This window comes from Canis lupus, chromosome 16 (assembly GCF_003254725.2).
Source record: "Canis lupus dingo isolate Sandy chromosome 16, ASM325472v2, whole genome shotgun sequence".
NCBI classification, from domain to species: Eukaryota; Metazoa; Chordata; class Mammalia; order Carnivora; family Canidae; genus Canis; species Canis lupus.
Genome location: NC_064258.1, coordinates 26,500,966 through 26,528,335, shown reverse-complemented (window position 1 = coordinate 26,528,335; position 27,370 = coordinate 26,500,966). Strand labels below are relative to the sequence as shown.

Below are 27,370 nucleotides of genomic sequence, written 5' to 3'. Positions count from 1 at the left end.
GTCAAAGACAAATATATGATTTCATTCATATTTGAAATATAAGAAAACACGCACATATGGGAAGGCAGGAAAAAGGAGAGAGGGCAATAAAACATAAGAGTTTGTTAAGGGTAGAGAACAAACAGGGTTGATGGAGGGACGTGGGTGGGGAGGGGCTAATGGAAGGATGGGTATTAAAGAGGACGCTTGTTGTAATGAGCACTGGGTGTTGATGTAATTGATGAGTTACTGAATTCTTCATTTCAACATTTATTTACTATTTGAGAGATATTGAGTGGAGGAGAGGGACAGGGGGAGGAAGAATCTTAAGCAGACTGCACTGACCACAGAGCCCAGACACAGGACTTGATCTCCCAACCTTGAGATCACGACCTTAGGAGAAACCAAGAGTCAGGTACTTAACTGACTACATCATCCAGGTGCCCTGAACTACTAAATTCTACTCCTGAAACCAATATTGCACTGTGTATTAACTAAGTAAAATTTAAATTAAAAATTTTTAAAAAGAAGCCTCATTAACCATAAAAGAATGAACAATTAATAACACCTAGCTGTCTCAATTGGTAGAGCTCGAGACTTAATTTCACTGTGAGTTCAAGCCTGGAGCCTACTTCAAAAAAACAGAAAACTATTAAAACATATGGCAACAGGAATGTATCTCAAATTCATATGTACTGTATATGACATTCTGGAAAAGTCAAATCTATAGGGACAAGAATAGGTCATTGGTTGCCAGGAATTGGCAGTTGGGTATGAATGCAAAGCAGAAGCCAGAGAGAAATTTTGAGATAATAGATCTATTGTGTATCATGATTGTGGCAGTGAGAACAAGAGTATGTGCATTTCTTCAACACCCTTGAATTATATGCCACAGAGTGAATATCACAGTATACCATTTATAAAACCCAAATATGTTTAATAAAAATATTTTTAAAAAGATAACAGCTAGGAGGTTTTTTAAAATTTCCCAAAACACATTATGCTATAGTTTGAAGAATCACAGCCAACCCAAGCAGGATAAATTCAAAGAGAAACATGTCTTGGGCAGCGCCGGTGGCTCAGCAGTTTAGCGCCACCTTCAGTCCAGGGCGTGATCCTGGAGACCAGGGATGGAGTCCTATGTCAGGGTCCCTGCATGGAGCCTGCTTCTCCCTCTGCCTGTGTCTCTGCCTCTCTCTCTCTCTCTCTCATTAATAAACAAATAAAATATTAAAAAAAGAAATGTCTTAATTGTAGTAAAACTGTGGAAAATCATATAAAATACATATAAAAGAAGTCTGAAACTCAAAGAATAAAAGAAGCATTATATTATTGAGATGAATAGAATAATAAGAATGACATTGTATTCTCATCAGAAAAGGAAGCTAAGATACAATTGAATTACATCTTTGAACAACTAAAAGAAAAAATAGGATTCTAATTCCAGTGAAAATACTTTTCACAAATTTTAATTTCACAAATTAAATGGTTTCATAAAAACCATTTTTAAAACAAGAGCTGAGACAATTGCTCATCACAAAGTAAAACAAAAGAAGTAAAAAAGGAAGTTTTTCAGAGAGAAAGAAAATGACCCACATGCAATTTGAACGTCCTAAGAGAGTTGAAAAGCACTTAAAAACAGTAAATGAATGAGTAAATGTAAATATTTATATTCAAAAAGTTTAAAATTCCATTGTCTAAGGCAAATATAATAACATTATCAGATTTATAATGTATATAAGTAAAATAGAAAACAAAAGTAAAAATGATGAAAAACATTAAAGAAATTATACTGTTAAGATTTTTACATTGTGAATTTAGAAAAACAAATATGGTATATTTGTTCATGAATGTTCATCAAATAAAATTTTAAAATGATATGTGCCATCTACTATCAATATGCTATGGATATGGAAGATCTGATTAACTTTCCCTTTTGAAGAGAAACTTAAAAGATGCAACTTGTGAACTAGCTAACATGATAATAGCTAACATCCTAGGAATATTTGGAGTATATAATAAAACTATCACCTATTGTATAATCATACTATACTTATCTAGAAAATTCTGCTATATATAGAAATGGTTTTGGCAACCATGGTTAAAATTAAGGAGAGATCTATTAAAATGTTCATTCCTTGATTGAAATTAAAAGCATATACAAAATTTTGATTGGCAGTATGATCTAGAGCTGTACTGTTTAATAAAGTTGCCACCAAGCCACAAGTGGCTACTTAAAGTAAAATAAAATGGGGGATCCCTGGGTGATCAGCGGTTTCGCGCCTGCCTTTGGCCCAGGGCATGATCCTGGAGACCCAGAATCAAGTCCCACGTCGGGCTCCCGGCATGGAGCCTGCTTCTCCCTCTGCCTGTGTCTCTGCCTCTCTCTCTCTCTCTCTGTCTCTCTCTCTCTCTTTCTATCGTGAATAAATAAATAAAATTTTAAAAAAATAAAGTAAAATAAAATGGAATTTTGAGATTCCTAGTTGTACTATCCATATGTCAGGTACTTGATAGACACATAGTCCGTGACGATGTAAAACCATCTTTCTGTGATGGCAGAAAGCTCTTCGAAGCACACTCATCTAGATACTAACTTCCCCTATTCCAAAACCCGTTATCAATACTTCCTCCTGGTGATGTTCGTGATGGTTTACAAAGTGGAGGAGAATATCCAACATCACAGTGACAATGAAGCAAATTATTGCAAACCTGAAACCAAAACCAAATAAAAAATGAGAACATTTTATGTACAAAATAAAAATTAAATATATTTTTCTGATTGTTAGTCAATGTAAATTATTAAAGTATTATAATTTATATATTATAGTTTTTATTTCAATGTGGAAAATATTTTTAAAATAAAATGTAATATAATAAATTCCTATGCAATTTGTTGCTATTATAACTTTCAAATGTCATATTTTCTTTTGTTTCATATATTTTTAAATTTTTATTTAAAAGCTAAAAGTAGATTAGCTTCTTGATAGAACTGAAATGCCTTATTCCAGAAAGGCATAAAATTATGACTCCCAAAATTATACTAATAATCAGAGAAATGCAAATCAAAATTACAATGAGGTATCACCTCACACCAGTCAGAATGACTAGTATCAAAACAAGAAAAACAAGCATTGGTGAGGATGTGGAGAAAAAGGGGACTATTGTGCATTGTTGGTGGAAGTGTAAATTGGTAGTCACCATCAAAAACAGTACAGAAGTCCCTCCAAAAAATAAAAATAGAAATATATAAATTCAGTAATTCTACTACTGAATATTTACCCAATGAAAACCAAAACACTAATTAGAAAAGTTATAAACTCCTGTTTAGTGCAGCAGTATTTATACTAGAAAAGATATGGAAACAACTTAAGGGGCTAACAGTAGATGAATGGATATATAGATGTAATATAAATAAACAATGGAATGTTACTCAGCCATGAGAGAGAGAGAGAGACAGAGACAGAGAGACAGAGAGAGAGATCTTGCCATTTGTGACAACATGAATGGACCTAGGAGGTATTGTGCTAAGTGAAGTAAATCATACTGAGAAAGACAAATATGAAATGATTTCACTCATATTTGGAATTTAAAAAATAAAACAATGAATAAACAAACAAAAAGAATTAGACCCATAAATACAGAGAACTAGTGATTATCAGAAAGGAGAGTAGTGGTAGAAAGGGGCAAAATGGGTGGAGAGGAATGGGAGATGCAGGTTCCAGTTATGGGATGAACAAGTCATTGGGATGAGAGGTTCAGCCTAGGGAATATAGTCAATGATACTATAACAGCAGATGGTAGCTATATTTGTGGTGAGGATAGCATATTTTACAGAGTTATTGAATCACTATATTTTACACCTGAAATTAATGTAACATTGTGTGCCAAGTATATTTCAATAAAAATATAAAATAGTAGGAGTTAAAATTTATTTTGAATTGTGCTAAATTAAAAAAATAACAAACTTTTACCAAAAAATGGGGAAAAAAACAAAAGGGAAAGCTTGCTTAATGAGATACAGGTACCAAAATTTATTTTGCCAGAAATAGGAAGGCTGGAAAATATCTACAAATGTGATCTAGTAGATGAATTGAAAGAAGAATCAGAAGCAGACTAGAGAATATAGAAGTAGGTTCATGCAAAAAGTGGTACATAAATGTAGCCAATAATATTTCATTAACAAATTAAGAAATCAGACAAATGTGCAAAGGTGACTGTAGCATAACGTCCATTGTCCCACTACTTACAATAGTTAAGTAAATATTAACATTATCTAAAAGTCCATCAGTGAATGATTTCTAAAATAGAGTATGGAGGAGATATTCAGGGAAATAAATTGAAGCTACTAAAGGATGAAAGAGATTTGAATAAGCAAGAATTTCAGCTCTCACAAAAATATTAGATTATATATTATATTATATTATGTGTAATATGAATATATTAAGTGTGTTCAAATATTTATCAATACACACACACTCAACCACAAGCAATATTTACATGTATGTTAAACGAGTATGAGTTAATCCTTAATAAAATAATAATTTCCAAATTGTCATAATCTTAATCTAACATAATAGTCTATATTTTATATTGTGTTTTTGTACAAAGTTCAAAGCTCATAAGGCCTATAATAATGTGACTGAACACTATTATATTATTATGTCATATATATATGTGTATAAATAATGGAATCTACTTTCCTTATTTTAGCTGCAAATTTTCAAATTTCTGTATCAAATAATTCTACCTCATTATCTTGGACAATGTTTTTGATGCGAATTAAAATAACTATACTTAGAAATGAAATAACCATTACATACCCCATGTCCACTGCAATTTATTTTTGAGTCACAGTTTGTTCTCTGTATAAATGAAGTCCTAGAAGAGCACTGTCCCAGGTAACAGTACTAAAATGTTAAAACCACAAACAAGAACTGTAAATATAAAGCCAAGAGTTGAGCAATTCTACTTGCTACAAAAATTAAATGCATAATATGTTTTATATTTGTCATATATTATGAATCTGAATATATAATATGAATATGGAATTCATGACACGTACTTATTCTAAAAAAGAATTTGGGAGTCCAAAAAGCATGTTATTATTTTACCAAAAATAATTTGAGAATGAGATATTATTTCTTTCTTATGAGGGAGCACGGCTATGAGTTTATTGATATACTGACACTAATTGGTATAAGAACAAAAATAGGCGAGTTCTACTGACTATAATTAGCTTGGGTCTTTCTTTGCACCTTCTTTGTATTTTTATAATACATACTCATATATATTCAAAGGAAATGTTTTTATTTTCATTTTATATGTGATGAAAATAAATGTATTCCTAAATTCATGTATAAGTTATTGACAGAGCCAATATGCAGTGCAAGAACTCCTTAAGAACAGAAGTACATATTGATCAATGCTAAATAATAATGTTTCTTGTCTTTTTAATATTTTTCCAACTTTAATGACAATATCTCTTATCTTTCACATTAGCGCTAAAACAAGTTATTTAATCTCTGCATACCTCCATTTATCCATCTTTGAATTTGGAATAGCAATTATATTTAAATTTTTTAAAAGTACGGTATAAGGATGAAATAATATGTTAGACATAAAGGAACAAAAGCAGTGTCTGGTGCATAGTAAATGCACACTCAATACAAGATATCATCTTAATTATTACTTATTTGACCTGATTTCTATATAAGCTCTATGTATTCCTCCGTCCAAATTTCAATTTAATTTGAACATTTTTCGGGGAGTCTGTTAAAGTTATCTGTTGGCTTTTCTCAAGTTATCTGATAGAATATTTACTATTTAATGAATAGTATTAAAAACCATTATCTTCTATCATCATTAATCAATTATCACCATAAGGGAAAGAATATCAGCTTGTTCATTTACTGAGAGTGCTCTGATGAAGCCAGCAAGAATGACAAAATGTTGGACAAACCAGCATTACCTGTCCACAAAACCATTTTAATTCTAGTGCTCCTTAAACATTGTCACTGAGGCAATAACCAACTAGTCATATTTCATTGGGTTGTCCTTAGGGGGAAAATAAGCCAGGAAAAGTTAAGACCTATGCTTCTGATACAGTTTCCTTCAAATAAACAGATCAATTTGTAGTTGGCTCTTTTGTAATGACAGCAAAAGCAAGAGACACCATAAAAGTACTTAGCCCTGGGCAATGGGTGGAATGATGTTTTGAATATAAACTAATACACAAGCTTCCTCCTTTGAATAAGAGACACAAAGGGTGTCACAGAAGCAGACACATCATGGTTCAAAGAAAAGAATATATAAGTAAATACATATTTCCTAAAGTGAAATGCCTGGATTATGTAAGCATTTTTCTCATATAGTCCCAGGTATAAGTAAGAAAAAGGCAGTTAATTTTATTTATTTATTCAATAATTAGCATATCTTATTTTGGATAATTAAATGTATCAAACATACCCCTTTTCAAGTGTAAAATGAATGTGCTGAGATGTGTTTATCTTCCCTAGGCTACATGTGTGAGCTAGAAATCACTTCAATAAACATTTCTCCTGTTCTGAGTGTTATAAATAAAAAAAAAAAATCAAAAAAGCCTTCTATCACATCCAATATTAAACAAACTTGCATTGTTGGAATAATGCTTATCTCCATGTGGTGTACTTTGCACTCAGTATATTACAGTATTAAATACATGTGTTTTATTTAAAATTTCATTGTGATTAGTAAGAGAGACCTCTTTTCTGTTAATAAGTAAGATATAAAGTCTCCCCTCTCTCCCTCTTTGTCTTCTTATCTATCAAGATAATTTTTACAAAGGACCCACATTTAATGAGAGTAAGGTAAAGAAGTCTTTCCTTTCCGACCACTCTGAAATCAACTGAATAATGTAGAATAACAGATGAAAATAACATGTATCCTTAATGAATTTTTTAAACAATCATAGAATAATTTCAATTTAAGTTCACAGACATGGCAGTCACGATTGTTCTCCCTTTCTTAATTAATGTAGGTAAAGGAGAATCAGAACAAACCAATTAGAAGATGAAAGAGTTAAGAACTTCCTGGGGTTTTGAAATAAAATGAAGGCCACTGGTGGATAAAATGCAGTGTGGAAGCAACCACATCAAATACAATGATAAAAGAGAGAGCCTAGTTGATCAGCCACACAATGCTCTGGAGGAGCTGCAGCCTCAAAGTAATAAGGAAAAGCAGAGAAGAATATCCAAAAAGGTTGGGCAGGGAGGCTAACAGGTGGAATTATTCATGGAAGTCTGTCCACAGAACCACAGAAGTAGTTACCTCTTATATTCACTACTTACCTCTCCTCTCTCTCAATTACAAAATGCAGCCAACACAACATTTTTATCCCAAGGGAAAAATTAGAAAGGTATTTTGTTTCCTAAAGCAATTGAATTAATGATGACTATAGAATTTAGGATTTCCAAGTGGTCTGTCCTCTAGGAGAGTCACTATCCAATTGAACTACAGAATGTACCACAGCCTAAATGGCCACTTCCAAAATGAAGACTGTTTGTGACAAGTCCCTGTCATATGGAGGTTTGTCAATTAATTGTTTTTTTTGTTTGTTTTTAATTCTAGGTAGTTAACATACAGTGCAATTTGGGTTTCTGGATTAGAGCACTGGGTGTTACATGTAACTGATGAATCACTGAATTCTACTCCAGTTTTGTTTTGTTTTGTTTTTAATTGGTGTGGGAGTAAAAAGTCCTGCTAACTTAAAGTTCCTACTAACCAAGTAGGAACCATTTTCCTTCTTTCTTTTCCTTCCCTTCCTCTCCTTTCCCTTTTCTTTCTCCTTCACTCTTTTCTTTTCCCTCCATGGGCACATTGGTCAGATGGGCATAAGCTAGTGATCAGACTTTCCCAGGCAGAGAATCACTGATGGAGAGAGGAGTGATCTCTAAAGCTTTTAGTGGTCATATGGGGCAGTGGGACAAAGAACCATGGCAATCTTCTGTGGCATTTGTATGTCTAGGTCCCATATTGTTTTATTTTACTTGTTACCATTGTAATTGTATTTTTTCCTGTACATGTTATTTTACTCTCATTATTTTTAAGATTCTTTTTCTTTGCCTTTAATTTTCAGAAATCTCATTATGCTGTATCCTGCTGCGGATTTGCTGGGTTCATCCTATATGATGTTCTTTGCTTTTTGTATCTGTGTGTTTACCTTTTGCCAAATTTGGAGACATACCAAACGTTATTTCGTGAAATACTTTTCCATCCTTAAATTCTTTCTCCTATTCTCCTAGGATCTTAGAATGGCTTTTATCATGACAAAAAGTAATAACAAACATTTTTGAAAATGTAGAGAAAAGGCAGCCCTTGTGCACTATTGATAGAAATGTAAATGAGTGCAGCCACTATAGAAAATAGTATGGAGGTTCTTACAAAAATTAAAAAATGGAAACATCAAATACAGCAATTCCACTTCTGAGTATTTATCCAAAATAAATGAAAACATGTAACTCAAAAATATATATCCACCTGCACGTTCATTGCAGAATTATTTACGTAGCCAGGATATGCAAGCAACTGAGGTGAATGAATGGATGGATCAAATGTAGCAAATATACACAATGGAATATTATTCATCCATAAAAATGAATTAGATCTTGCCATTTGTGACATGAATGGACCTTGAGAACATTAGCTGATTGAAATAAGTCAGACAGAGAAAGACAAATATTGTGTGATCTTACTTCCATGTGTAATTTAAACAACAACAAAATATGAGCTCATAGATGCAGAGAACGGGTTGGTTCCCATGATTCTGATGATGAGGGTTTGAGGGAGTGGATAAAGTGGGTGTCAGAGCCAAAAATTACAAACTTTCAGTTATAAAGTAAATAAATATACAATGAAGAGTATAGTATAGTATGGTGACAAGAGTTAATAACACTGTATTGCATATTTGAAACTTGCTAAGAGAGTAAAATTTGAAAGTTCTCAATATAATAAAAAAAATTTCATGACTATACAGTAATGGATGTTAACTAGACTTCTTGCATTGGTCATTTCACAATATATACAAATATTGAACCCCTATGTTGTACACCTGAAACTAAGGTAATGTTATATTTTAACTGTTTGTGAGTTAAAAATAGTAACAAAATGTAATTTTTAAAAGTCAATAACATGTGTAATAACATATTGACTCCATACATATTTCTAAATCACTTTCCAGAAAGAATGTGCCCAGTTATATTTGTTTTAGGATGGTAATAAGTTATGCTTCTCATCATCAATTATTATTTTTAACTCCTATTTGATTAGACAAAAACTAGCTGGATATTCATGTAGTTTGTATTTATTTCACCAACCCACAAGAACACCAAATCTCATCATTCAAAAGTTTTTATAGTGTTCAATCTCTTAACCATATTACTTCCCTTCCTGAAGCTTATGATGAAGCTAAAATTTAATCACTTGGTCTTACTAGTGATCAGCTCCATCATAAAGTTATCCTAGAGGCCCCATTCTGTCACTTTGTTAAGTGTAAATTAGTTTGATTGAATGAGGTTTTTTTGAATAACAAAAAACATTCCTATCACTCATGAAATTCCAAGGAGTTTAGGAGCTCTGTGCAAGAAATAAGGGACAAAGACCAAATTATTTTTGTATGTTATACCACATGTATACCATTTAAGTGTTTTTTTCCCTCCTAATTGATGAATGCTTAAATTAGCTGATAAATTTATGTATTTAATCTCTCACATTCATAGTAAACATTTTTTTCAGTTTGTCTGAAATGTCTTTAAAAGAATAACATATTATTTTTTTTAAGATTTTATTTATTTATTCATGAGCAACAGAGAGAGAGAGAGGCAGAGACACAGGCAGAGGGAGAAGCAGGCTCCATGCAGGGAGACTGATGTGGGACTCCATCCCAGGACCCCAAGATCATGCCCTGGGCCAAAGGCAGGCACTCAACCGCTGAGCCACCCAGGTGTCCCCGGAATGACCTATTATAAAGGAGTCAGCACTAGTGTGTTCCCTTTGATTATTTCATTATTTTTATGTGAGAATATGTTTTCCCATTTTGAGATAAATTTACTATTCATTTCCATTTTTCTCTATTGTTTGTTTCTTAAAATTTTGCATCTCAATGTAAATTATCTAAATTCAAATGTGAAATACTTGAGTAGTGTTTTACATTAGTCAATTTTTCAATGGTAGTAGTTTAACAGTCCTTGATTTTGTTTCTTAAGCTATTTAAGAAAAAGAAAAATAAATAAGGCTTAAACTCCATTTCTTTATTGTGTCTTGTGGGAAGACCAAATTTTTAACAAGTATTTGTTATGCTTTTGGAAAAACAATTAGGGGATTTGGCTAATGAGCAAATAACTGTTTTATTTTCATTACAACCAAATTAATTCTTCCTGTCAATAATTGCTGGACTAAATACTTGGCTATTTTGTTTTCTTTGTTCTTATTATTTAGATTGTTTTCACCTACTTTTTTGGTTGTTTATATAAGTTTTTGCAAACCAGATCCTAGCCTAATTAAGAGGCTAATATTCTCAAGTATGAGAAAACAAGTTTAAATATTTATACCAAAATTCATAATAAACAAAATGATACTGAAGCATGTGTTCCTTTGACCAACAGAAATTCTGAACTTTAAAGCTTAAGATCATGATATAGTAACCAAAATTTGTAATGTTAATTATAATATTAAGGTCTTTTCTGTCTCTCTCATATGTGTGTATGTGCACATACACACATACACACACACACACAGACACTCCCATACTTTATCAAGTCAAATTTTTACTTACCCTATCTGGACCGCACATAGTGCCATTTGATGTATAGGTAATATCTTCTCTTAAATGTGCTGCTGGTGTTCTCAAATATGCAGAGACACACAAATGGCCTTCCATGTAAGTATACTGAATATCAAATTTTTTAAATGGTATTATTTCTAACTGTGTCCAGTGACAAACTATCTTTCCACATAAGATATCCCTAACAATATAAGGCAGAAAAAAAGTATTTATATGACACTAGGGATGAAAATATTAGGGAAATAACTGTTCAAAATATGAAATTAATTGAAAATGTTACAGATAAAAGCTATTCAGAACAAAATAATCTTAGGAAGTGGAACATGAATATCTATCTGTACATAATACATTTATTTCTCACTTGCATTAAGCAACTTTCTGCAGTACAAACATACCAACAAAATTGGAAAATTTATAATTTTCTAAATACACACCTAAAATTACAAAATCCTCCTCTACAGTTTCCAAAATCATCATCCTGCATATTCACTTCTTGTGTGCACAGAGAAGTAGAACCCTTTGCAACTGAAAAATATAAAGTTCCAATTACTCATCTTAAAAAAATAAAAACTAAAAGTATAGTAAATTAATATAGAGACATCTAGATGAAAGCAATGCCCAGTCAGTGTCAGCTACTATAAATTTTTGGTGTAATCTACTGGCTATACAAGAAGAAGAGTTACTAAAAACTATCCACTTGGGAATAAGAAAATTGCTATCATAGTGAAGAAATTATTAAGAAATCAATCATTTACTCCTTTATCTGTAATTCTAATATTCTACTCTTTTTCCACCAATCACCTGAAATTTAACTAATATCTTATTTTTTCTTTGCTCGGTAATTATTAGATCTATCTACCTCTCCATGTAGTTTGAGGTTGTTTTGACTTGCAATTTTATTTTCAAATTTGGATTTACACAAACAATATCTTTTATCATAGCAATGGGTAGATTACTGAATTTAGGAAAATATAGTTTAAAAATGAATCCCTGAGGAGCCCACACAGTAAAGACAAATCCCCATAATATTTGGCTTTGAAAGCAAGAGGAGCCAAATTTTATAAATTCTTACAACCAGCAGGACTTAAAGCTTAGAATTTTAAAAATCAGCAGCTAGGCTCTGTTTGAACCCAGAGGGCATTAGGAAGCTGAGTCTTCATTCAGACAGCAGGACAGTCAAAAGAGTTACAGCATGGAAGTAGCAGTTTGAAAAACAGCATAGGCAAACATGAGGGAGAAGGATTTACTCATCTTGGAGCATTGTCCAGAGAAGCAAGATCATGGAAAAATACCTCCAGGAATAAAAGCTGTCAGCTGCCATTTCCCTCCCCAAACCCCCAGTATTAACATGGTGCTATCTGCAAGAAACGGTATGGTGCAAACAGTTGCTATTTAATTTGCTTACACCAAGCCCCACCCCCTTTCACTTCAGAGGAGAGGCCCTTTCCAGTCATGCTTGCCTCAGTCCTAAATCCATGGGCCTCCACCCCAGGAAAGACTAGTGGAAACCCTACCAATACCCAGTCAATGGACCCATGTGTTTTATGGGACCTCAGTTCCTATGGTGGTGTGGTAGCAGGTTTCATTTCACAAGCAGACCAGCACCCACCTTGTTAAAATGTGCTGCACCTAGCCATGGACCAAACACTGCCCCCAACAGACAAAGAGACCCTCTGCAGACAACCTTACTGAAGGAAAAAGAGTCAAGGCATAGCCAACACATATAGGAGGCACTTCTTGAAGCATGAGGTCCTGGGGAACAGGGAACTCTGCACTGTAGAGTACTAATGAAGTACTTCTTCATAAGGCCATTACTTTCAGTAGTAAGAGAAATAGCTGACTTTCCTAACCAGAGAAACAAACTCAGAGTTAGACAAAATGAGGTGACAGAGGACTGTGCCCCAAATGAAAGAAAAATACCAAGCCACAGTAAGAAACTTAACTAAAACAGATGTAAATAATATACCTGATAGAGAATTTAAAGTGGTAATCATAAAGATACTCATTGGACTTGAGAAAAGAGTGGAGGATATCAGTGAGACTCTTAACAAAAAAAAAATTTTAAAAACCCAATCAGATAAAGAACACAATAAATGAAATTAAAAATATACCCAATACAATAAATAATAGGCTAGATAAAACAGAAGAAAGAATTAATAACCTGGAGGACAGAGTACTGGAGAGTAATCAAGCTGACAAAATGAGAGTAAAAATAATAATGCAAATTGAGAACAGTCTTAGGGAACTTAGTGTCTGCATCAAGCATGAAACATTTGCATTATAAGGATCCTAGAAGAAGAGAGAGAAAAGGGAGTGGAAATTCTGTTTGAAGAAATAATAGCTGAAAATAATCAATAGTAATACAATAACAGTGGGAGAATTTAACACCACACTTACACTGATGGACAGATCAAACAGCAATACAATGAGGAAATAGCGGCTTTGAATGACACACTGGACCTTTAACAGATATATGCAGAACATTCCATCCTAAAACAGCAGAATACACATTTTTTTCAAGGGCACATGGGACAGTCTACAGAATACATCACCTAGTAGCCCACAAAAAGAGCCTCAACAAATTCAAGAAGATTGAAGTCATACCATGCATCTTTTTACCACAATACTATGAAACCAGAAGTCAGCCACAAGAAAAAAAATCTGGTGAGAGTATAAATACATGGAAATTAAATGACATGCTATTAAGCAATAAATGGGTCAACCAAGAAATCAAAGATATCAAAAAGCACATGAAAACAAATGAAAATGAAAACACAATAGTCCAAAATCTCTGGAATGCAGAAAAAAAGCAGTTCTAGGAGAGTTTACAGCAATGCAGGTCTACCTCAAGAAGCAAGAAAAATCTCAAATAAACAGCCTAACCCTGTACTAAAGGAGCTACAAAAAGAATAACAAACAAAACCCAAAACCAGCATAAGGAAGGAAATAATAAAGATTAGTGCAGAAATAAGTGATATAGAAACTAAAGAAATAGTAAAACATCAATAAATCAAGAGCTTGTTCTTTGAAAATATCAACAAAATTGATAAACTTTTAGCCATACTCATCCAAAAAAGGCGGGGGGGAGAGAAAGACACCCCAAAATCAGAAATGAAAAGGAAAACTTAAAAATGACATCACAGAAACACAAAGAATTGTAAGCAAATATTATGAAAAATTATATGCCAACAATTTGGACAACCTAGAAAGAATGGAAAAATTCCTAGAAATGTATAACCTACCAAAACTGAAACATCTCTACAGCTACATTGTACCCTTTCAATGCATTTAGTTTTACTTTTGTATATATATATTTTTTCTTTTTTACAATTCTAGGATGTAGTCTCTTCTAACAAAAATACACCCAGGATTTACTGTATTGTTCTGTTCATCTGTTTGTTTATATTCCTTCTTTTTTTAATTTTTACAATTATATTCTATCATTTCATTATATTTAACTTTATTTTTGTACTTATATAAATTTTTCTTTCTTTACAATTTTAGGATCTAGTTTTCTAACAAACAGACCAAAATACACACAGGAACCAGTGTATCACTCTGTTCAATTCATTTGTCTGATTATATTCTTTTTTTTGTTTTAATTTTTCTTTTAATTTCAGGTCTCTTCTGATTTGTTTAATGTATATTTCTCTGGGGTCATTGTTACCATTTTAGTATTTTGTTCACTTTTTCATCTATTCTTCTCTGGAGAGAATGAGGACAGAAAAAACTCACCTCAAAAAATAGAACAAGAGGCAGTACTAATTGTCAGGGACCTAATCAGTATGGATGTAAGTAAGATATTGGAACTAGAGGTCAGAGAAATGATTGTAAAGATGCTAGCTAGGCTTGAAAAAAAGCACAGAAGACAGTAGAGAATCCCTTTCTGGAGAAATAAAAGAACTAAAATTTAATTAAGTCAAAATAAAATAGGCTATTAATGAGATGCAATCAAAAACAGAGTTTCTAACTGCTGGGATAAATGAGGCAGAAGAGAGAATTAGTGGTTCAGAAGACAAAATGATAGAGAATAAAGAAGCTGAGAAAAGGAGAGATAAACAACTACTCTATCATGAGGGCAGAATTCAAGAAATAAATGATACAATAAGGTGAAATAATATTAGAATAATTGGGATCCCAGAAGAGGAAAGAGAGAGAGGGGCAGGAGGTATATTGGAGCAAATTATAGTGGAGAACTTCCCTAATATGGGTAAGGAAACAGGCACATAAGTCCAGGAGGCACAGAGGACCCCACCCCCTTAATATCAATAAAAACAGGTCAACACCTGGACATATAGTAGTGAAACTTGCAAAACTCAGAGACAAAGAGAAAATCCTGACAGCCTCTCAAGACAAGAGGTTCTTAACCTACAATAGTAGAAATGTTAGATTGATAGTAGACCTATCTATGGAAACCTGGCATGCCAGAAAGGACTGGTATGATATATTAAGGGTGCTAAATGAGAAAAATATGCAGCCAAGAATACTTTATCCAGCATGGCTCTTATTTAAAAGAGGAGAGATAAAAAAGCATTCAGGACAAAAGAAACTAAAAGAATTTGTGATTACTCAATCAGCCCTACAAGAAATATTAAAGGGGATCTTTAAGTGGAGAAAGAGTCTAAAAGTAATACAGACCAGAAAAGAACAGGGACAATATACAGAAACAGTGACTTTACAAGTAATACAATGGCACTAAATTCATATCTTTCAATAATTACTCTGAATGTAAATAGGCTAAATGTTCAAATCAAAAGATGCAGGTTTTCAGATTGGATGAAAAAGCAAGACTCATTGATATGCTGTCTGCAAGAGAATCATTTTAGACCCAAAGACACCTCCAGATTGAAAGTGAGGCATGGAGAACCATTTGGAATGCTAATGGACATCAAAAGAAAGCTGGGGTAGCAACCCTATACCATACAATTAGATTTTAAAGCAAAGCCTATAATAAGAGATGAAGAAGGACACTATATCATAAAGGGTATATCCAGCAAGAAGATCTAACAATTGTAAATATTTGTACCCCTAACATGGGAGCACCAGTTATATAAGCCAATTAATAACCAAATTAAAGAAACACATTGATAATAATATAATAATAGTGGGGAACTTTAACATCCCTCTGACTACAATGGACAGATTACCCAAGCAGAAGATCAACAAGGAAACAACAGCTTTGAATAATACACTGGACTAGATGGACTCCACAGATATATTCAGAATATTCCATATTAAAGCAATAAAATAAACATTCTTCTCAAGCGCACATGGAACATTCTCCAGAATAGATCATATACTGGGTCACAACTCAGGCCTCAACTGCTACCAAAAGATTGGGATTATTCCCTGCACATTTTCAGTATACAATTCTTTGAAACTTGGACTCAATCACAAGAGGAAATTTAGAAAGAACTCAAATATATGGAGGTTAAAGAGTATGCTACTAAAGAATGAATGGGTCAACCCAAAAAATTAAAGAAGAATTTTAAAAATTCATGGAAACAAATAAAAATGAAAACACAACTGTTTAATACCTTTGAAATGCAGCAGAGGTGGTCATAAGAGGGAAGTATATAGCAATCAAGCCTTTCTCAAGAAACAAGAAAGGTGGGGATCCCTGGGTGGTGCAGCGGTTTAGCGCCTGCCTTTGGCCCAGGGCGTGATCCTGGAGACCCGGGATCGAATCCCACATCAGGCTCCCGGTGCATGGAGCCTGCTTCTCCCTCTGCCTATGTCTCTGCCTCTCTCTCTCTCTGTGTGACTATCATTAAAAAAAAAAAAAAAAAAAAGAAACAAGAAAGGTCTCAAGTACACAACCCAACCTTACACCTAAAGGAGCTGGAGAAAGAACATACTAAAGCCTAAGCCCAGGAGAAGAGAATTAATAAAGATTAGAGCAGAAATCAATGAAATAGAAACCAAAAGAACTGTAGAACAGATCAACAAGACTAAGACCCCAAATACCAAAGGAATGTTGAAAAAGAAAACTGAAGCTGGTGGCATCTCAATTCCAGACTTTGCATTCTATTAGAAATCTATAATCATCAAGACAGTATGGTACTGGCACAAACACAGAAACATAGATCAATGGAACAAAATAGAGAACCCAGAAGTGAACCCTCAACACTATGGTCAACTAATCTTTGACAAAGCAGGAAAGAATATTCAATGGAATAAAAGACAGTTTCTTCAACAAATGGTGTTGGGAAAATTTGACAGCTACATGCAGAAGAATGAAACTGGAACATTTCCTCACACCATACACAAAAATAGACTCAAAATGGATGGCAAGCACAAATGTGAGATAGAAATCCATCAAAATCCTAGAGGAAAACACAGGCAGCCAATTCTGTGACCTCAGCCTCAGTAACTTCTTGCTAAACATGTCTCCCAATGCAAAAGAAACAAGGAAAAATTAACTATTGGGACTTCATCAAGATAATAAGCTTTTGCATAGCAAATGAAACAACTGACAAGACCAAAAGACAAACTATGGAGCGAGGAGAAGATATTATTCACAAATGCCTTATCAGATAAAGGGCTAATATCCAAAATCTATAAAGAACTTATCAAACTCAACACCCAAAGAACAAATAATCAAATCAAGAAATGGGCAGAAGACAGGAACAGACATTTCTGCAAAGGCGACATGCAAATGTTCAACAGATACATGAAAAAATACTCCACATCACTCAGCATCAGGGAAATACACATCAAATCCACAATAAGTTAGAAAGTGTTAGATGTTGGAGAGGATACAGAGAAAGGGGAACCTCTTACATACTGGTGGGAATGCAAGCTTGTTTAGCCTCTCTGGAAAAGTATGGAGGTTCCTCAAAAAGTTGAAAATAGAGCTACCCTCCCTATGAGCCAGCAATTGCACTACTGGGTATTTACCCCAAGGATAGAACTATAGTGATCTGATGAGGCACTTATGTCCCAATATTTATAGCAGCAATCTCCACTATATCCAAACTATGGATTGAGTCCAGATGTCCTTCCACAGGTGAATGGATAAAGAAGATTATACACACACACACACACACACACACACACACACACACACACAATGGGATACTACTCAGACATTGAGAAAATGAAATCTTGCCATTTGCAATGACGTGTATGGAACCAGAGGATATTATGCTATGTGAAATAAGAATCAGAGAAAGACAATTATATGATCTCACTCATTTATGGAATTTAAGAAACAAAACAGAGGATCATAGGGAACGGAAATTAAAACCAGATGAAAGCAAAGAGGGAGACAAACCATAAGAGACTCTTAATCGCAGGAAACAAACTAATGGTTGCTGGAAGGGAGGAGAGTGGGAGATCAGATACTGGGTGAAAGACATGAAGGAGGGCATGTGATGTAATTAGCACTGGGTATTATATAAGACTGATGAATCACTGACCTCTACCTCTGAAACAAATAACACATTGTATATAATTAGCTGAATTTAAATTTAAGAAAATTTAAAAATTGAAACACAAGAAACAACAAGTGTTTGTGAAGATATGGAGAAAATCTTCTTGCACTCTTGAGCATCTAAACTGGTGCAGCCACTGTGGAAATCAGTGTGGATATTCCTCACAAAGCTAAAAATAGAACTATTCTGTGATCCAATAATTATACTACTTGGGTGTTTACCCCCAAATTATAAAAACATTAATTCAAAAAAATACATGCCTTTCTAGGTTTACGACAGCATTATTCACAATAACCAAATTATGGAGGCAGCCCAAGTGTCCATCAATTGAATGGATAAAGAATAAGTGGTATATATGACAATGGAATGTTGTTCAGCCACAAAAAAAAGAATGAAATCTTGCTGTTTACAATAATATGGATGGAGCTAGAGAGTATAATTTATGCTAAGCAAAATATATCAATCTTAGAAAGAAAAATACCACATGATTTCACTCATATGTGGAATTTAAGAAACAAAACTAACAGAGGGGGAACAAAAGAGAGAGGCACACACAAACCAAGAAATAGACTCTTAACTATAGAGAACAAACTGATAGTTAACCAGAGGGGAGGTAGTTGGGGGGATGGATATTAAAGAGTATGCTTATCATGATGAGCACTGAGTAATATATAGAATTGTTAAGTCACTATATTTTACACCTGAAACTAATATAACTCTGTATGTTAACATTACTGAAAAAAATACACAATTAAATAATAAAAATGAACCCCAGAAAAAAAGCACACCCATTACATTTTCCAAATAACTCTGCACACTGTTTATCTGTATCTCGGCATTTTCCCTCATAGCAATAAGCAGTGTTATTATTGCATGGTTCTAAATCAGCAGATTGCACATCAGGTACGCAATTCTCATGTATTCCATCACAAAATTCTGGAAAATCACAGGGATCTTTACTTTCCCGACATACAGTTCCTTTGGTGGATATCTGTGAGACAAAGAAAAACAATTATTTTTGTAAAGTAGTAAACCAAAAATGTAAAAAAACTTAAACAAGAATAATAGATTTCTGTCATTGCCATTATTATTACATTTTTAACTACTTAAGTTATGAATTTACTTAAAAGCTCAATTGAAATAGATTGGAAAAAACCCAAATGTCCATCAATGGATGAATAGATGAACAAATTGTGGTATATTCATATAGTGGAGGATTTTCAGCCATATAAAGGAGCACTGATACATATGCTACAAAGTTGTTGAATCTTCTACACTATGTTAAGAAAGCCAGACACAAAAGGTCACATATTCTATGCTTCTACTTATATGAAATATCCAAAATATGTTACTCCAGACAGAACACAAATTGGTGGTTGCCAGGGACTGAGCGGGAGGGAGAAAGGAGAACAAGTGCTTAATGGGCTGGGAGTCTCCTGTTTGCATGAGGAACATGTTTTGGAACTAGGTAGAGGTGGCAGTTGCACAGCATCGTAAATGTACTGAATGCCCCTAAATTGTTCATCTGAAAATGGCAAACGTTATGGTATGGGATCTTCACCTTAATTTTTTTAAAGGCTCTACCAAATGTAGGAATTATCCCCATGTGTAAGGGAAAGGGCAAGGGACTGTGCAGAAAAGCTTTATTGTTCAATTCCGCTGATTTGGAGATCAAGGCCAAGATGAGAGCTCTGGTGAAGGAAAGAACGTTTATTGTTAGGTAGTAGAAACTCTAGGCTTGCCTCTTTATTCATGCTCCTTGAAGACAAGTGACCACTGGCTTTAATTACTAGCATATGGAGTGAAAAGGAACACACACAGAACAAAATAGAATGACGTTTGGAGAGATTTCATTTACAGAAAACCTGCCAATCAAGATCTCTAATGAATCAGCTTCTATGACAGTTGTTGATGCCTGAAAGTGACACAAAGGTGGCAAGATGCTACAATGAAGTAATCCTCAAAACACAAGTCTTACTCGTCTCCTTTTAGGTGTGGCGATAAAGGGAAATTGAATGGAAAACTTGCCAAGGGAACCCAATGATTCAATCCACTTCTGGGACCAGGAGTCCTTGCATAGAACTTCAGTATTAGACATGCTACACCTTGCTGACTATACTACATGGACTCTTTTTTCTGCTATTCTCAAAGTGAGATTATTATTGTTATTGTATGTTTATTCAAACATTTTATGTCAACCATGTGCTGGGTTGCTTATTTGTAATTTTGTTGTGAATTGTTGGGTCATGAAAGCTACATTCAGATATGAACTCAGGTATGACCAAGAGGAATCCATCATGCCCAAATAATCTGGAATTGGTATTGGATAACCTGAGGGATCTTGAGTAGAGACTGAAACAATACACTGAAGGCAAAGATAAGAAGGAGGTTGAGAAAGATCTAATGACATCTGAATTCTGAATTCAACTGTGTATGAATCAAGTATTTTAAGCTATATATTTGAAAGTTGTGTAAAAAAAGTAAGAAAAAATAAGTGAATGCACAAGAACAGAAAAAAAAAATCACAAAAGAAAATACAGCAATAATTTGAAAGCTTACCTGACAAGTATCTTTTTTACAGCATGGTCCAGTGCCACACTCTGCAAATTCAAGCAGAGTACAATCTTCAGGATTACAGCATTTTTCATATTTTTTGCACTGCTAAAAGTAAATATACAATAATAGGAATTTTCAATCAAAGAAATAATTTTATTTATTGTCAAAATATACTATAATCTCTTAGCTAATTACAACCATAGTATGATTTTTACTTCTGTATTTATTTTTTCTTTTTTAAAATTTTATTTATTCATTCCGGAAAGAAAGAAAGGGAGAGAGAGAGAGAGAAAAAGAGAGAGAGAGAGGCAGAGACACAGGCAGAGGGAGAAGCAGGCTCCATGCAGGGAGCCCGACGTGGGACTCGATCCTGGGTCTCCAGGATCAGGTCCTGGGCTCAAAGGCAGCATTAAACCGCTGAGCCACTAGAGTTGCCCTCTGTGTTTATTCTTAACACCACTTCATTTAAAACTAATATATTTCCAGTATAGGAAAAAAAAAGATAGTAATGAAATTATTTATAATTCCATGCTTAAGAAACTGAACTGTTAAAATTTTAATAGAATTTCTGTCAATCTTCTTTGTGTTCATGAATATATGCACTATAATTTTAAAAATATTTTTCCATTTATTATGTCATAAATACTTTTTCACCTTATCAATTCTCCTCAAGGCATCATTTTGATAATATATTTATGAATGTGACAAAAGAGGTTTCTAAATTATATTTTATTATTTAAAGGATGTGTCATGAAAATTTTATTTTTAGCTCTAAGATCTTATATTAAAAATTAATTCTAGAAGTTACTAAGACACAGTCCAAAAATATAAAAGACTATAACATAGTATTATTTCCTTATTTCTATATACCTATCTGTTCAGTGAAAGAGTGATTTTTCACAAAACTGATAGTAATATTTAAAAATTAGCAAAGCAATAGGCAAAAATAACTAAGTGCTACAAGCGATAGGCAAAAATAACTACATCTGTTTCGATTTTATTATTTTCATTACCGACGTGCTATAAATTTTACAAAAATGCACGTTCTCATTTATTTTATATTTTTATGCATGTATTTTATTGTGCTCTGTTTATTCCCTTTATTTGTAAGCACTTTTATATGAATTATTTTAACCGTTGGCCACTAATATATCTTAACTATGTTTCACAATTTGTTATTGACAACTTTTGTTTTGGTGCATTTTGGGTTTGTTTGTTTTGGTAACTGTTAGATTTGTGAGATTGTGAAATGGTACACTCATGCTGTCTGAGAACTATCATCTTTTTTTGTGGTTTGTTCTTGAGTTTATGGATAAAACTTTCTTCCCCTCTATATCCAGTAAATATGTGAGTCTTAGTGTGTGTGTGCAAAATATTTGTGTTATATATACTATGTATTTATTTATTTATTTTTATATTGAATGGTTTGAGTAGTGTGTTGTGAAAGAAGCTATAATGATGTATCTTTTTCCCAAAACAGAAGTTAAATTTATCAATTGCTTTTATAGGATAATAATTTTTTCCTGATCTTTTGTAATACCTGGATTGTCATATAACATCCTCTATAAAATTAGATATAATGTCAGTGTCTTCAATTATACCAACTGTATATAAAAGTATATTTTAAAATGTTATCATATAACATGTTTTAATATTTGCAGGAGTCAGATATTTTCCATTTTTATGTTTCATTATTAAAAGAATGTATTATGCTTTATAATATAAAGATTTTAATAAAAATTATCAAGAGCATTTCATGAAGACAGAAGATTGAACACACACTATATATTACGGGGAAATAAACAAAAATCAATGACACAAAAGGGAAAGCCTCCAACGGCTAGAATCAAAGAGAGAGCATATGAGGAAAGGGGATCTTTTGACAGTATTCAATGTATAATGGAAAGCTACACTAAATGCTGGGCTTAGAAATTGATGTTCAATGCATTGTGGTTTAAAAATGGAACCCCACAATGGGCCTGAAAGTGAGAATATTTATTTATTTATTTATTTATTTATTTATTTATTTATTTATTTATTTATGTTAGTTTCTTTTAAAGATTTTATTTATTTATTCATGAGAGACACAAGCAGGGGGAGAAGCAGGCTCCCTGCAGGGAGCTTGATGTGGGATTCAATCCCAGGACCCCATAATCAGGCCCTGAGCCAAAGGCAAATGCTCAAACACTGAGCCACTCAGGCATCCCTGGATGTGAGACCGTTAAAAAACAAGTAACAGTGGAATGCTATTGAAAAATTATAGAAATAAAAAGGGTATATATGTCCAAACTTTATCAAATGTCACTTCAATATTTAATATCATAATTTTTATCTTTATCAATTTTGATATATGTTGAAAAGTACCAAAATGTTTCTTTATTTCTTAAACTCAAATTATATTCTTTTTTTCATATATTCACTGGGATTATTTGATAATTTTAATTTAGACATTTTGCAGGTATTTTCCAAAATATGGATCAATCATTCAAAGTAAGGTTAAGCTGGTGATCACAGGAATCAACAACTTTCACATTTTAATTCTATTTCTATATGCCTGCAAAGGACACTTTAAGTGGATAGATGTTTATAGCAGCAATGGCCACGATAGCCAAACTGTGGAAGGAGCCTCGGTGTCCATCCAAAGATGAATAGATAAAGAAGATGTGGTTTATGTATACAATGGAATATTACTCAGCTATTAGAAATGACAAATACCCACCATTTGCTTCAACGTGGATGGAACTGGAGGGTATTATGCTGAGTGAAGTAAGCCAGTCGGAGAAGGACAAACATTATATGTTCTCATTCATTTGGGGAATATAAATAATACTGAAAGGGAATATAAGGGAAGGGGGAAGAAATGTGTGGGAAATATCAGAAAGGGAGACAGAACGTAAAGACTGCTAACTCTGGGAAACAAACTAGGGGTGTTGGAAGGGGAGGAGGGCGGGGGGTGGGAGTGAATGGGTGACGGGCACTGGGGGTTATTCATTATGTTAGTAAATTGAACACCAATAAAAAATAAATTAAAAAAAAGGTGCAAAATTTACAGTAACAGGCAGGAACATGAAATATTTAGGTTTTAGTTTAATTAGAGACATCTAAAAAAATGGAATAATATACCATGTTCATAGTTTGAAAATCACATTATGAATACATCACTTCCCCACAAATTCATGTATGGATTCAAAAATGTCTCAATCAAAATTCCAGCAAAGTTTTTATTTTTTTTAATTTTTTTTTATTTTTTAGGAATGTGGGTAGAAATGGAAAAATTGATTCCAAATTTTACACAGCAAAAATCGAAGATCACCAAATCTATCTTCAGAAAAAAGTAAATATGAAGACACAATTTACCTAATTTTGTGAATCAGGGTAAGAAGGGCTGGTATTGGTGTAAAGATAGATATATTGATCAATAAAACACAAACTATGTGATGAACTGTTTTTCGGTAAGAGTAGCATAGTAATTCAGTGGAAAAAGGATAATTTTCCAATAATTGGGGCTAAAGAAATTAGATATACATATAGAAAAATATATTCCCTAATTCAAACTACAAAAATTACTGAAAATGGATTAATAGGTATACACATAAAAGCTAACATCAATAAACTTCTAGAATACTTATTAGAAAGTTTCACAACTTTGGGATTGATAGGACACAAAATACAAAGCCATGACACATATTTGCATATGGCTAATACTAAGAATTCCAATAACTACATAAACAACACCCTCAAAATATGTAAAATATGTGAACATTCAAAAAGGAGACACAGACATATAGATGTCCCATAACCACATGAGACACTGTCCAGTATGATTAGTCATCAGGGAAACATGAATAAAAACTGCAGTAAAATACCAGCAGACATTGAAATGACTAACATGTAAGGGACTGGCAGTAGCAAAAGTTGGTAAGAATAAGGAACAACTAACTGCCACTCTCATACATAGATTATTGGAATGTAAAATATTACAAGGATTTTAAAATGCAGATTGATGCTTTGTTACACATTTAATAGTGCAATTAACATATGACCCAGCAATTCTATTCCTAGAAATTTATCCAATATACATAAAAACTTAAGTCCAAAAAAAAATGTTTTTTTTTTTTTAAGATTTTATTTGTTTATTCATGAGAGACACAGAAATAGGCAGAGACATAGGCAGTGGGAGAAGCAGGCTTCCTATGGGGATCCGAATGTGGGACTCAATCCCAGGACCCCAGGATCATGACCTGTGCAGATGCTCAACCACTGAGCACCCAGATGGCCCATAAATGTTCTTTAGCACATTCTAAAATCCAAAACTTAAGTTCAAAGAAGATATGAATGTGCTTTAGAAGCATTTTTCATAATACTCAAAACCAAAAACAACCTAAATGTTCACTAATAAATCCATGAATAAATAAACTGTTATAGTCATACAAAGAAATACTACTCCACAATAAATACCAATGAACTACAGATGCGTTCAATCATGCAGTTGAATATCAAAAATATAAGCAAAAAAAATCTAGAGTCAGAAAGGATCCATCATCTATAATTCATTCACGTGAAATTCAGTAGTGGGCAAAAATAATGTGTTGTGACAGGATTAGAAGTTTCAGATATTAATGGGATTAACTTAGACTCCTCCAATCAATGGAATTAAGGTAGAACTGCCTGTGATAATGTAAATGTCCTAATATTTCTTTTATCCACATCTATTTAAGTATAACATAAGTCAAATTAAAAAAAAAAAAAACTCAGCAAGCCAGAAGGAAAACAATACATACTTACATATATATATATATATATATATATATATATATATATATATATACACACTACCTAGATACATCCTAAATCTTTGTGCTGAAACAAAAAACAAAGTCACAATGCCTATAAAGACAGATGGATTCTATGATCATCCAGCCAGGTGTGGAGCTAACTTGGTTTCTGAAGTTTTCAGTGATAATGAGGACAAATGGTTTTTGATCATCATTGCTGAGATTCCTGATGAGTTCCATCAGTGAGGTTGGTGGTCTTTGTAATATTAAGGAAAGCTTATTGTGGTTATTGGTCACTCACCTACACTATCAAGAAAATAAAAGTACTTTCCTTCTGCTGATAGCCATAACAATAGATAGAAAAATCCCTGTTAATAAGAACTGTTGGTTACTCTAAAATTCAGAGATGGGGGCATTTGACGGGATCAGCACTGGGTGTTATACTATATGTTGGCATATTGAACTCCAATAAAAAATATACAAAAATTTAAAAAAATAAAATACACTGAGAATTCTCAGTGCATGAGAAAGAGAAGGAACTAGAGATATATTTAGGAAAAGCCGAATGAAATTCTAAAAATTAGCTCATCTAACATACTAGGGGGAATCAGTGCAAATTTTTCTGGATTTGAGGGTACGGAGTCACTTGGTCACTTAAGAACCAACTTCATGCTCTAAGCATCATTTATCAGTGACTACTCTGGTTAATTATATAAACATGGAAGAAGAGAATGTAAAGACTTACTACAGCTTATTGCAGTAGGTCTTGTTAAAAGATAAACTAAGTAAAAATCAATTCAAATTGGGCAGCATCCAGTCTAGTAAAAGAAAGATCTAAGGAGTTACACAAAATGAAAGACTTAGAGGCAGAAGGGAGGAGGAATAAGGAAGTTATAAAGGCAAAAAAGTATGTTTGCTATTGCAAAGTAACATTCCTTTAGGAGGTTGCAGGGGTCTATCAGGCAATAACTATTACTGATAAGGTATTTGACTGGTTTAAGATTCTATTTCTGGGAGAGTTAAAACCAAGTAAGTCTAAAAAAACAACAACAACAACAATTAAGCCTTGGTTTGATAACATGGGGCTTAGCCCAAGTGACTCCACTATGGGCCTGTTGTCTTGTTTTTAACAATCTTTACATCTATAATTAGCAGTGTCCTATCCGAGATAAATTCCCATGTTCCAATAGATGCACCTTGAAATCCAGTGGGACAAGCTACCATTTCCCTTTGGTCCACTGTGACTCTATTCCAGGTTTTAATAAAGACTAAGAGTGCCCCGATAAAATAGGCATGTAAATCAGATCAATCAGTTCATATAAACAGTGCAAACTGGCTATCAAAAGCAAAGAATCTTCTCTTGTGTTCCAGGAATAATCTCTGAAAAAAAACTATTCATGAACTGAGCAATTAAGTACTCCAAATAAACACTTTTTTTTTTTTGCCATAAATCTATTACTGATGTAGGACTGAGTTAGGGGGCAGACAGGACTTGTCAGGGAAAGATAAGGGAAAGGCCCAGAGTCAGGATCCTACCCATCCCAAGAAAACTGAGATAAGACAGTAAAAACAAACAAAAAATAAACCTGGCTCCCTAGCTCCAAAATATTAGGGAGTATCCTCCTTTAATGGCTACTAAGTTATCACAGAAATACCAGATGTAGAGAAATGTTATGGAGGAGATATTAACCAGAGAGAAGGGAACACCTTGTTTGTGCTCAGGATATTTACAAAAAACATCTTGTTTGTTTCAAGTCCACCATGTTTGTTCTAAATATCCACCCTGAAATGGACAAGAAATGTAC

The 27,370-nt window shown here is 33.4% G+C and overlaps 1 protein-coding gene across 1 annotated transcript in view; it reads right to left on the bottom strand.

Annotated features, from left to right (window-relative positions):
• Window positions 1-27,370, bottom strand: part of LOC112652904 (A disintegrin and metallopeptidase domain 3-like) — a 108,915-nt gene that overhangs the window by 11,534 nt on the left and 70,011 nt on the right. The window contains exons 14-19 of the mRNA XM_025436584.3: window positions 20,794-20,895; window positions 19,030-19,225; window positions 11,233-11,323; window positions 10,790-10,979; window positions 4,803-4,889; window positions 2,577-2,691 (exon numbers count right to left, since the gene is read on the bottom strand). Of these exons, the coding sequence (XP_025292369.1) occupies window positions 2,577-2,691; window positions 4,803-4,889; window positions 10,790-10,979; window positions 11,233-11,323; window positions 19,030-19,225; window positions 20,794-20,895 (781 nt within the window). The remainder of the gene's footprint in view (window positions 1-2,576; window positions 2,692-4,802; window positions 4,890-10,789; window positions 10,980-11,232; window positions 11,324-19,029; window positions 19,226-20,793; window positions 20,896-27,370) is intronic.